At 45.6% G+C, this 12,618-nt stretch overlaps 1 protein-coding gene across 3 annotated transcripts in view; it reads right to left on the reverse strand.

The window, feature by feature from the left end:
- The window catches only part of ST7 (suppression of tumorigenicity 7), a 160,338-nt gene that overhangs the window by 113,210 nt on the left and 34,510 nt on the right, over positions 1–12,618 (reverse strand). The window contains exon 1 of one of the 3 annotated variants that reach the window (XM_064446859.1): positions 5,184–5,563. The exons of the other annotated variants lie outside the window; for them this stretch is intronic. Within the exon in view, the coding sequence (XP_064302929.1) occupies positions 5,184–5,205 (22 nt within the window). The 5' untranslated portion in view covers positions 5,206–5,563. Of the gene's footprint in view, positions 1–5,183; positions 5,564–12,618 lie in introns of those variants that run through there. 3 annotated transcript variants of the gene reach the window in all.

The following is a 12,618-nucleotide window of genomic DNA, read 5'->3' on the forward strand; positions in this document are numbered from 1 at the left end:
AAGGTGATCCAGGGCTGCAAGAGCCAAATCATCTAGGACTGTCAAATGCATGAGTCAAATCTAGCCTGCAACACTTTTTCTTGTGGAGGAAGAAAGGGCAAGGTGCACTTAAAGTTTCCCAACACCTGCCTGCTTGTAAACAGCTCAACAAAGCAAATTCAAACTGCTATTGGTGCTGTCTGTGAAGGAGGGCTGAGCTTCAAGCCCATATTCTCCTGAGCACACATACAGTCAAGCCCTTGGAGACATTACCTCAGGCATCTAACAAAGCAATACAGCCAAAGGAGTTTACAGAACCTGCAGAATCCTCTCTTACCTCCTGTTTGTATTTTTAAAAAATGCATTTATTTAAAAAACATAATAGCACTGAAGAAATCCTCAAAACCTACTGTAAAGTAGGAGATGAGACTACATTTTCCCTCCAAATATCTTCAAGTTTCACTGCTGAATCTGTCAAGTTTATTACAGCTCCTGCAACTTCAATCCCTTTCATAATTCAGGTTTACTCTGGCATTTGATGCTGCTTGTAGCCAAGCCTCTCTTTGACCTGGTTCTGCAATTTGCTCAACAATCCCAACTCTATGGGGAACAGCGGGAACCTCAGCAGCCAAAGATATTGGTTTAAAGTTACAGCTTCTGGTACGTTCTTGTAACCTCTCTCTGACGTACTGTTGCCTGAGAAACCAGCATAACGTCATTGTAAAATTGTGGCTGTCATCTGACGCCAGGTACCTGTGCTTACTGTTATTACTGGTCTTGGCAATTTGGGACAGCAGCGGGCTCTTTATGCTCAAAAAAAGGAGCATTTTGGTCATCTGAGGGTTCAGCAGAGCCCACCCTTGCCAAGGCTGCCATCCCGCCAGAGTTTCAACAGCCCTGTCCCACCCTCCCTCGTGCCACTGCTCATTTAATCACCCCACGAACCAGCCTGGGGAGCCAACATGCTCAAAACTGACTACCTGCAGAAGTGGTGAGGTTTTGGCTGGCTGTCCCACAGGTGGGGGCGAGTACCAATGCTGGGGAAAGGGGGAGGCAGGCACAGCAGCCCAGGACGGCAGCACCCATGCCAATCGGATCATCCTTTCTCTTAGTATCTGATGCTAAGATCTCTCATTTCTCCACTGTTGGCTGCTGCTGTTTTGCAGGGGTTTTTAAGACTACTTTTCTGATGCCATAAAATCAGTTAACTTGGTGCAACCTTTCCCATTCATTGCATTCTGGCTGGAAGAGTCTTTGGAAAAAAATATGCCCAGGAAAAAAAGCACTTTCTGAACAGACAGAGCAGAAGACAGTACCGTAAGCCTCGGACAAACACAGCAGCTTTCCCTGGCACGCTTAAGTGGGCAAGGTTTCCCCTTCTCCAGAGCATTCCCCAGCCTCCCTGTAGAGAGCAGCCTTCCAGCATTAGCCTCGTGACAGAGGAAAGCTCCTCTTGCCCTTGGGGTTTGCATTTCTCCCACCCTTTGGACAGCTCTCCTTTGGTCCAGAGTCTCTCTGCTTTCCAGACTGCAGCTGCTGATCTACCAGACAGGGACCACCACGAGCATCTCCCTGAGCAGCCCAGGCTGGAAGAGCACCTCCCAGACAACCTCCCATATAACCCCGACGGTTCAGCGTTACTGCTAGGTTAGAATACCCTGGCATGAACAAATGCAACAGTACTGAAAACATCATCTCAGACTTTCACAGCACGCATCTGGGTCCTTTCAACAGCACTGGGGTGAGCAGCGTACACGCGTGTGTGTGATTCCCCTTGCAGGTTCCTACTGGGTTACTCTGTCTGGGGTATCTGAAGCACACATGATGCACATTCTCAGACATGCATGAAATGACTCGCTGAGCACCTCTTTGCTCACTTTATAGGCTTTGAAACACACTCTTCCCCATTCCTTCCCATAACACAGGCAGATTTGGTGCAGCCACATTGCCCTGACCTCCCCCAGCATTGGGGAGCACCACCAACTGTGGCTGCTCTCACATTTTGGTTTCATTTGTGCCTGTGTTGTCTCTCCTGTAGGCCTGCAACTGCCAGTATTATGAATTAGACAAGGGATGTTTGCTGGTTATTTCCCCTAGGCTTGGTGTTATCTCTTCTCCCTGAACTGAGGCTGTCCTCCTCGCAGGGACCAGCTCGTCACTTGTTCAGGGCCTCACCACTTGCCCACCTCAGTGCAGGGCTGCAAAAGCACTTCACCTTCAAAAAGACTTCATTTTCAACCCAAAGCTTTATCAAACCAAGTTTTATTTACCCCCTACAGAATGTGAAACAATTACGGGGAGCAGACAAATAAATCTGTCAGGTCAGCTGGAGAGGTGGAGTGGGATGGAAAGCTGGCCCCCCCATGCATCCAGCCCCCAGACACCACCCCAGCGGCGCTGCTGCAAGTGGATCAGCACAAAAGCACCAAAGATGAAGGGTCTCTGGTGCATACGTTTCCCGTGGGGATTACAAAGAGGACACGTGACCGATGGAAAACACTGAGCATGACCATACAGCGGCTACCCCACCACAGCGCGACCCTTCCCACGGACACTTCACGGGGTTTTTGCTTTCCATACTCCTTCCCCGCTCATCACACGCCACAGAGTTAGCAGCTGTTTGTGCATCGCCTGCTGCCTTATCCCCCTTTACAGGCCGGCATCGCCTGCTGTTTGTCTTTCCCTGCATTCAGGAGGCGATAAGCAGATGCCTGTTTATACAATGGCCCTCGGACTATCTTTTATTGCCCTTCTGACTGCTGTTGAAAGCAAAAAGAAAAACCAGGATGGCTGAATGAGAGTTGATTTGACATTTAAAATATTTTGATACCGAGTGACAGAATAAAGGTTCTAAACCAGGATTTGCTTCTGACCATTTTTCTTGTTTTTTAATCAGAGAAAAGAGAAATAAAAGTGTAAACGGCAGGATTAAAAAAAATGTAATCGGCTCTTTTCATGCTTTTTGGACAGCAGCAGAAACGGCTTGTCATGTTTTCAAGGGCCAGATGATGCTGAATGTTATTATTTTATTTTATTATTTTATTTATTTATGTTCTAACCAGACAGAAGTATTAACAATTAGTCGCACTGCTGCCATTTGACAGCTTGGAAATATGAAGAAGACAGGATGCGAGGGAAGACAAAAAACCCCTAGCTGTGACTGCATTTTGATTAAATTAATTTTGATACAATTTTATTTCTTTGCAAGCAAACCCACTGTTCCTCCAGCAGCGGTGCAGGCAGGGCTAGTTATGCAAAGGCTGCCCTGCACAGGCAGGGGTGGGGGGGGGCATCACCAGTAACCCCGCTCTCCTCCCTTGTGCCAGTAGGCAACAGGACAGCCCATCCAACCTGAAGAGTTACTCCAGTGTCCCAGGTGGCCCCTTGGGTATGAGGTCCAGGCTGGGACCTGCACCTCCCACCATGCAGAGGTGCGCAGGAGGGGGTCTGAACAAAGGGGAGGCCATCACACTGCCTTCCTCTTCCTCTGGCCAGGGAGTGCAGGTAGGGACTGGCCACAGCCTCTGCTCGGATGGGTGGCAACTAGCCATGTTGCATTTAACCCCTTTTTTAAAGACAAATAATGCTTCTAGACCTTCCTGGGAAAGAGGTAGGGGCTGTTACGGAAGCTCCCGTCGCCTTTTTCTAAATTGTGGGAACCATGGAAACAAAAGCAGCCACAGCTGCTGGTGGTGCAACCCAGTGACTTCAGCCAAAAGCCCGATGTGACAAGCAAGCCATTTTTAATGCACCTCACAAAACAAGAGAGGACCACGAAAACGTCAAGGCTGAATAATCTGACTTTCCAAGTATGCAAGTATGCAGTACGCGCTTTCTGCAAGAGGGCAGGTGCGCCACTGATTTTATCTCAAAGCACATTAATATGCATTTTGCAGAGGCAGATCCCATAGACACGCAGGCTGGGGCTTACAGTTCTGGCAGGGTACAAACAGATGCAGCTACAGCATTTGTCATCTCTGCTCACACTCCACTGACCCAGAGCTGCAAACATGTTTACAACCACGCATGAAAAATGGGTCCCCAAACAAAGGAACTCTAAAGGCAAATTTTGTTTTTATGCTGCCTGACCTTGACCAGGTGTTGTGGCAGAGGAGGTGGGGAGCTGCCAGAGTCAGGCAACAGGACCGATTAACCCTTTCGAAGCACAAGGATTTGACAGCCAGGAGGACATGATTCTGAGGTATCCCGATGCTCTTCCCACTTCGCAGGAAGGGCCGAGCCGCAGGACAGGTCCCCGTCTAACGGCACGGAGACATTACACCACACTGCAGGTTATAACGCTCTAAAAAAGCCACTGCTTCACGTTCAAAGGAGACACGTTTTCAACATGCAGCACTATACGTGCACAAAATACAGTGTAAACTGGCTGTTTTCTATTTTTCAGTCACACGGTAATCACTGGATCAAACCGGTCTCCACACAGCCGCACTGTCACCAGCAACATTATTTATACATAAACCCCCAGCCTTCCTCCACGGCCAGATTTGCCAGGTAGGTGATCGTTGTTCTTGTTGAAGCAAAACTGGCTTGGTTTCAATGACATGTGTCTGCACTGCTATTATAGAGCAGACTGCCTCAGTTAAGATTTTCCAGCACAAAGGTTAGGAAGAAACAAATAAATGATCCTATTATTTCGCCTTTTTCACCTCATATTTAGAATTCCAGCTAATTTAATTTTGGATTCTCTAGTTACAGAAGGGATCCCACGCAAACCTCCTTTCACACAGAAACAAAAATGAGGCAAATGAGATAGTCTTTTCCTGCTGATTAAATCACTCTCCCCCAGCTCTCGCCCATCTAACGCTGCAGCATTCCCAGTCCCCAAACATATCATCCAAGCAGAGCATTCACTAGAGCGTTTGCAGCTCCCGATCATTGACAGATGCGATCTTATCAATTAACACATTCAAGCAAAACTGCCTGTTTCTCCCCATCTTTCCGTGGCCCGAATTCAGGAGCACTGACAGCCCTAGGCTGCCTTGCTGCCGGCACCGAGGATGCACCCACAGTTAGGAGGTAGGTGCTTCCACTCCGGCATCTTTCATCCCTTCGTAAACAGGCGAGGACCGCAGCTTTTAGCTGACAACCTACAGCAAAGGGAATGCAAGCACAGTGGGTACAGCCAGGCTAAACCAAGCCCTATTCTCAACAGAAAACGGATGAAGTGAGATGCAGTTACTTACATGAAGATTCAGTGCCAAACATGGCTGGTCCCAGATGCTGCTATTTTAAAAAGGAAAGAAGAAAAAAGAGTGGAAGACAGAGGGAGTGTACGAGAGTAGGGATGAGTGCTACGCAGCAGGGGTCATGAAGCCAGACAATGCAGTCCAGGCTATCCAAGCTGCCAGATTCTCCTCTCCTGTCCTCTCCTCTCCTCTCCTCTCTCCTCCTCTCCTCTCCTCTGCTCCACACCGCAGACCGCTTTCCCTTGCAACCGCAGCAAAGGTCCTTCTTCAGGAAGCAAAAAGCAGGAGCTTCTGTTTTAAATCCAAGAGATAAAGGCAGAGCCGCGTCCCTTCCGTGATACGGGCAGGCATAAATAGGTAGCAGCCACCAGACACCGCAATCCCCAGCCCCTGCTCTCCGTAAGACAATAGCAGGGCTTATGCATACACTGGATGACGTCAGGACACTGCAAAGACTGACTGCTGCTAACCCAGAGGCTCGGAGGGGGCTTGAATGGAGCAGAGCAATTCAGATGGGAATTCCTTTGTCACAAAAAGCAGAAGACAAAGAACCAGACATATATTTCCCTCCGTGGTGATAAAACGCACAGCCGGGGCTGTAACGCTAGCACGAAAATATCTGCGTTGTATTCACACTCCTTTTCTCAGCTGCAGGAGATGCAAAGTGTTTCTGTGCAAACGCATCACACAGAATAAATTTCGGGGACAAAAGTCCAAGTAAATGCCACTTAAGGCATTTTCAATAAAGAATAACCATGGATTTCTACCACTAACTCTTTTCGTGGTTTTTTTTTTCAAAGAAAAATTAAAATCCTGGACCAATCTACACTTCAGATGTAATTTTCACATCAAAGTGCTAGCCAACTGCCTCGTTTACTTACATCTATTGTCAGAATATACTGTAGTAATGCTCTAACCATAAGAAGTCACACATTTAAACAAAAAGAAAAACCCCAAACCTCACTGATCTGAGTGATAAAAGGGCATCCTAGCAACCAAAGAAATATTTTTCTTATTTCTTCTTTACTCTTCTAAAGCATCTAGACTAGGAGTGTTTCTTAGCCATTCCGAGTGCATTTTTGAGTGCCTTGAGCGTATTTTTTTCTGACGCTCAGTAATTTAAAAACGTTCAAACATAGAAACAAAGCCCTAAGCTGGCTCCTTCCGATCCTCCCACAGACAAAAGGAATTTGCCTGGCTTGTGCTGGCGAGAGCAGCCAAGCAGTAAGCTGGTGGTCGGAAGCTCCCAGACATTGGGGGGCATCCATAGGAATGGCTGCCTGGAGGGACCAAAACCGAGAACGTTTTTGATAAGTCTCATTGAACAAGTATATGCAGCTCTAAAGATGGCAAAGACTAAAAAGCACTGCTGGTGGATAAGGAGAAAGGAGATAGACGCAAGTCCAATTAGTGAAGCACTTAAAGAAAAACAACCACCCCCACCCATTTCTGAGCTTTTGCGGGTTAACCGTTCCCAAATGCTCCTGCTGCTCTGTGTGCTAAGGGGGTTTGTGCCGTTTGCAGAATAGGCAATGCCACCCGAGCAGCAGGCTGGAAAAACAAGTAACCCTGAAGGTTGGCAAGACCTGCCACCGGAGGATCTTGATGTGCTTAAATTGTTAGGGAACCACGCAGGTGTTACCGGGGGCCACCACTGCCCTAAGAGCAGACTGAAAAGCAACATACGGGCTGAAGCCACAGCCATCCACTGCCACGCCAATCCCTCCGCTCCTGGGGAGGGGGAACATGGTCACAAGCTCGTACAGTGTGCATGCCCACCAACGTCCGTGTGGACCCTCAACATCCCTGGCTCACAGGTGCTGCAAGGAAGGAGAGAGATCAAGAGGCTGCATAGAGCCTGACTTCCCTGTCCTCCCCGTCCTGGTGCAGAGGTTGGGGGGTACCTGCAAGGAACACCGAGCTCCCCTCCTCGTAACCTCTGTTGGCACAAAATGCTCTTCAACTGTTTCCCTGCTTTCCACCCCACACGTTGAACAGTCTCTGTGTTCTGCACACACCACAAGAATACTTAGGACAAGCAGGCTTTTGGGAGCATTTAACTGTATTTCATCTCTGGAAGAAAGCCACGGGAGAGGCCATACCCTGGGGTGAGACATCTCACAACACACTCTCTAAAAAGCAACTTTTATCCTCTCCACTGGCAGGCAGGACACGGGTGCGTGGTGATTCAAATCAACCCTTCGGCAATGACTAACCAGATGTCCTCATGTCTGTACTTCAGCACCTGAATTAATGGCCTGGCTGTTCAATCGTAATGAATATTTGCAGTCATGTGTATGGACGCTCAGCACCAGGAAGGCATGTCCAAATTGATTTTGACCATAGTGCTATAATGACAGTGGCGCAAACCCTCTGACAAGGACCGTAGTTTTGCTGTTCCCAGAACTGAACTAGTTATTTTGACTATTTAGAGGTGGTAACACCTCCTTCAGTCATAACAGCTTGACAAGAAGCTGCGGTGCGGGGAGCAAAGCATGTGTTCTGGCTTGGCTTTCCAGTGACCGAGGCAAGTGCACAAAGGAAGCATGTCTATTATGTACCAGTAAGTCTCCCAGCATCTTTAAACACAAACCACTGGAACAAAAACCCTAGTGTTCATGTGCAATGGCTGAAGAGTAGGTTCTGCTCTGATGAGCAGATCTGAACTTCTCACAGCATTGTTTCCAAGGAAGATGCAAAACCTCAAGGTTTCCCAATGACATCCTTGAAAGTGTCACGGAGCCCAGGCCCTCTGCCAAGTTCTCATTACACTGACGCACATACACGGTCAAAAAGCCTAAACAACCCATGCAGTATCTGTGAAAGGATTTCATAATAATCTATTTCATTAGCATTAGGCTTGCCAGGTCAGTGCTTTGCCTTGTGGGAAAGGTGACTCTTGACAGGCCACTGAAAGACTTTCTCTGAAAGTCTTTCAAGTCTACCTAAAACACTTTGTAAAATGACTTAGAAGAAGTGTTAAGCACCTATATGGTCTTACCATAACCTTATAGTTAGGCTACCTGTCTAGCAGGATTACAAATTTCTGCTTCCTACCCCGAGATCTGCTGTTGGTTTACTCTGCAAAGGCGGCTCAAAAATTTTAACCTCTTCTTACGAGAAAGTTTATCTCTCTTATACAGCAGTGAAGATAACGCGTATTAGTGTACAGAGAACATCAAATGAAATCTCCTGCAGGTCTTAGCATTGCTGTGATTTGCTTACAATGGGCAAAAGACATTGTTCAAGCGTTAGATTAATTTACAGCGTAACTTCCATACATTTCTCCACACGCCAGCATGAAATATTTAAAGCAGCAAATGTATTTGCTATTCAAAGCTCTGTGCTATACATTCACATTTCCAGAGGGAGGGATGTGCTCTTCAACCATTGATAGTCTAGAGCAGATATTCTTTATTCCTCAATTAATTACTGCAGAAGAATAATACATGTATTTTACTTTGTTTTGTAAGGACATGTGTGTCTAAAGCCTAAAGCATAGTTTGAGTTTTAATAAAGAAGCTGGGTAATGAAATGTTAACATTTTTATACAGATGTAAATTTCTGCTTTTGAGTCATTTCTCTGAAGAAAAACAGCGCAAGCAAGCGGGAAATTGTGAGCTACCAAGATAGATTTGTACACATGCCTTATGCTGATCCACTAAACTAGAAATCTTTATTCTCTCTTGTCACTAGAGAAATATTTCATTTTGAGCTTAACCTCATTTTCCCAGGAGAAACTCTGGGAACAGGAAACGAATCCATCCCACCTGTGAGGTTCTCCTGACCTACTGCCCTGAGCAGCTCCCCTCAACAGGGGAGACCTCACCGGGAGAAAAGGAACAGGTCCCCTCTACAGGGAAAGTAGAGGATAATCTTCATTGTCCTCAAAGATGGGTAAGGATTTTTATTACGTTAGTTAAACTTTACTTTCCAAGTTCTGTAAGGGCACTGGAAGTTTTTCAAGGCATTAAAAATGTTAATGCATTTAAGGTGCTACTGGAAACCTCTGAGTGACTGTGGTGTTAATCCACACTATTCAGCAATCCCCAGAAGGAATTTGTTTTGCCTCTAGGAATGCTAGCTCCCTCCTAAAAACCCCGTGAGACCCGCAGCCACTGACACAATGTGACAGCCATGCTGTGACAACCTCCAGCTTCTGCAGTTTTCGTCGGCTCTGCCAACAGCTGCCACACCAATTATTGATCAACATGACACCAAGAAAAAGGTGGTTTTTTCAGGCTCTAGAGAAGAATGAAGCTAAATAGCAGCAAGTTATCATTGAGCTACAGCTCCTTGGCTTTGCACCTTCTCTGGCCTTGTTGCGCTCAACTTCACTGACTCTTAACTAACTTTAACAAATGTTTCTGGTGAAAAAAAGTTGACATCACAATTACACCAGGGAGACCCGACTGTGATGGCACAACTTCAGCTTCTCATCTCACAGGATCACGTAATTAAGGTAGAAACAAACCCCCAAACAACCAAACCGAAGGGCCTGTGCTGATGCTACAACGCCAAGTCCCCAACAGAGCGGTGTGAATCCTTACCCACCTGCAGGGTATTTTTCCAAACAGGTTCCCACCCCCCTTACTAGATGATGCTTCTGCCTTGGAAACAGCACCTTTGGAGCTGTGGCTGTGGGAGGAGGCAGTGGAGTGGCTGGGAAGGAGGACAGCCCTGATGAGCGCTTCCCAGCAGGAAAGCAGGGGCAGCAGGGCAGGGGTCCCGCAGAGAGGGTCCCCTGGGGTCTGTGGCTTGGATTACATGGCAATCAGAGCCAAGGAGAGCAAATAAAGGCATGTCCCACTGGAAGGAAATGTCTGAAGTGCTTCATTTGTGGAAATGCCAGCACATTCCCACCAGGAGCCAGGCTGGGCAGTGGGGAGAAGAGCAGCCCAAAGCGCGAGGCAGGCTGCAGAGCCAGGACCACGCCAGGCAGCCCGACACGGAGGCAAGGGGGCTGGCTAGCCGGACAGCGAAAATAACCCTGAACATCTGAACTGTCTGGAAGTCTGCAGTGTTGTCCTCATAGCCTGTTCTTATCACCTTCTGTTCAAGGTTTTCCACCCACATTCCCTCTTTGCGACTCGCTATTTACTTACTGCATTGGCACAGAGAGGAAGGAGCCTGCAGGCAGAAAAAAGTCAAGGTCTTCCTCCTGTTCAACAAAGGGGATTTCAGACCAGACTGATTTACTGATTGCAGGAATGTTTTTTCTTTGTATTATTATCTTGTACTGCTTTTTAAAATATTTCCATGTAGTCCATATTGCATTTCTGCAACCCCATTTCACGTAAAAATTCTTTTTCTGCAGCATTTTTTAGCCAGTTAATGCCTAGAATAACTAAGTTTTTGAGTAAACATACGCATGCACATACATATACAAATGACAAGAAAGACTGTAGAGCAAATACTTAATTTTGCCACCAAAAAATCTTTTTCTGTCTGTGTTGGTCCTTATCTGAGAGATGAAGTTCAAAAGACAGATTGCTTTTTTAAAGAGAGACAATGAACCATAAGAGCCAATCATTATATTACTGCAATGTCTTTCAACTTCAATTTTAACAAAGATCTCAGCTTCTGTAGCTGATTACAGCAAGCCGTTCGCTACGGGCAGCGAGAGGCAGCTCCGAGGAGATGCTCAGCAATTAACATAGGAAGCTGTCTGTTTTGCCTCTCCCAGGTCATCTTTCTGGGACACATCTAATGGGTGTGAAGCTCCGGCAGTTATGAAATGGTAGAGTATTACACATGGAAAGGTATATGTATGGAACATTGCATACAAGAAAGTAAATAAGAAAGGATTAGCCCAGCTTAAGCACTTAATTCTAGTGTAAGGCTGAGATTGTGGATCCCAGGCAGGCGTCTAGCTGTCTTCAGAGGGCCGGATGTTTGCTCCTCATTAGCCTTATGATCCTGAACAAACCCCAAATCTTGGGCTCCTCTCTTCTCATAGGAACCAGGAACTTCTGTAAGCGACAGAGCCTTGAGATACTAAGCAATACAGTATCTACTTCTCTGACAGTAGCCCTTGGACCCTACTTGAATATCTGGGGTCTAGTAACAGGGAGCAACAGAAGAGAAAGATATTCCCATTCCCTACAACAGACAATACAGAATAAATCTTTCATTTTCAACAACCACTTCCAATATTCAGCGTGAGACTGGAAAATAAGGCAATATTATTTTTTAAGTGGCAGAGTATAGCTCACCTTCTGCATAGTAATGTCAAAAGATTAGGATGATGATTCACCTCGTTTTTGTTTCTGTTTTGTTGGTTTGCTTTTCGGTCTGGTGTTCAGTTTGGTTGGTTTCATTTTAAACATAAGACTGTTTATCCACAAATATCTAAGCCAGTTACCAACATGGTGTGACAGCCTACTCTCTGTATGCAAATGTCCTATCAAATCCAAATTAAATGCATTATTTTTTCAATAACATCAAGCCCCATGGCTCAACAGAGCATGTGTAGTGGCTTCCTTAAATTGTGAGAGTAGTTTTTGTCCCAAACGCATAGAATTGTGGGATGAAAAGGTGCTACTATCTTATCTGAAAAATGTACCAGCCAAACACAATACCTTTTGATATGATCCAAGGAGAACTTAAAAACAAAGGAAGCAACCAACCAGCACTGTGGTTAAATTAAATACATTTAAATACCCATCTATTTAAATGCATTTTTTAAAGAATAAAGTATTAGAAGAAGAAAAAAGTGTGTCTTTTCTACGCTGAGGGAAATACTCGGAATATTTTGGTTTGGTTTTTTTTATCCTAATATCAGGTCATTTCCAAGGATGTATGCCACAGGAGTGCACATAAGGTACACATGAAAGCCTCAAACGTCAGAGTGAACAGAGGTGGGTAACAAATTTAAAAACAGGTTATAAACAAACTACCATTATTTTTTATGCAACTCTGAGGGACCACAGATTAGGATTAAGGCCAACTCATAATAAACTACATGCAAACTGGCATCAGAGGGAACGTGTGCCCCAGAAAAAACAGAAATATCCAATTTATATGCATAAAAAATAAGTCAGAGAGATTTAGAACAGTACTAAACATTGCCAACATTGCATTACAATCCACATTAATAATGCCTGATCTAATGCCAAAACTTCACGGTTAGGAGTAAGTTTGATTGTTGAGAGAGGAAGATCAAATTTAATTTACTTCTCAGTCTGAGTAAACATAGTAAGAACATTAGATCTGACTTTATAAATAGCAATTATTTCATCATACATACGGGAAAAATTAAGAAGGACTTCTAAGAGTATGAGGGAATACCCACAAAACAGTGTAAGAAGGTATCCAAGGAATTTAGCTGTTCACATGAACATGCTCTGTGTGTCCCCGCTTAGTAACTTGGGAACCAGTCAGCCACTTCTACCCAACTTAGCAAAGGGATAGGAGAAACTAAGTTATCCCA

Source organism: Phalacrocorax carbo, chromosome 1 (assembly GCF_963921805.1).
Source record: "Phalacrocorax carbo chromosome 1, bPhaCar2.1, whole genome shotgun sequence".
Lineage (NCBI taxonomy): Eukaryota > Metazoa > Chordata > Aves > Suliformes > Phalacrocoracidae > Phalacrocorax > Phalacrocorax carbo.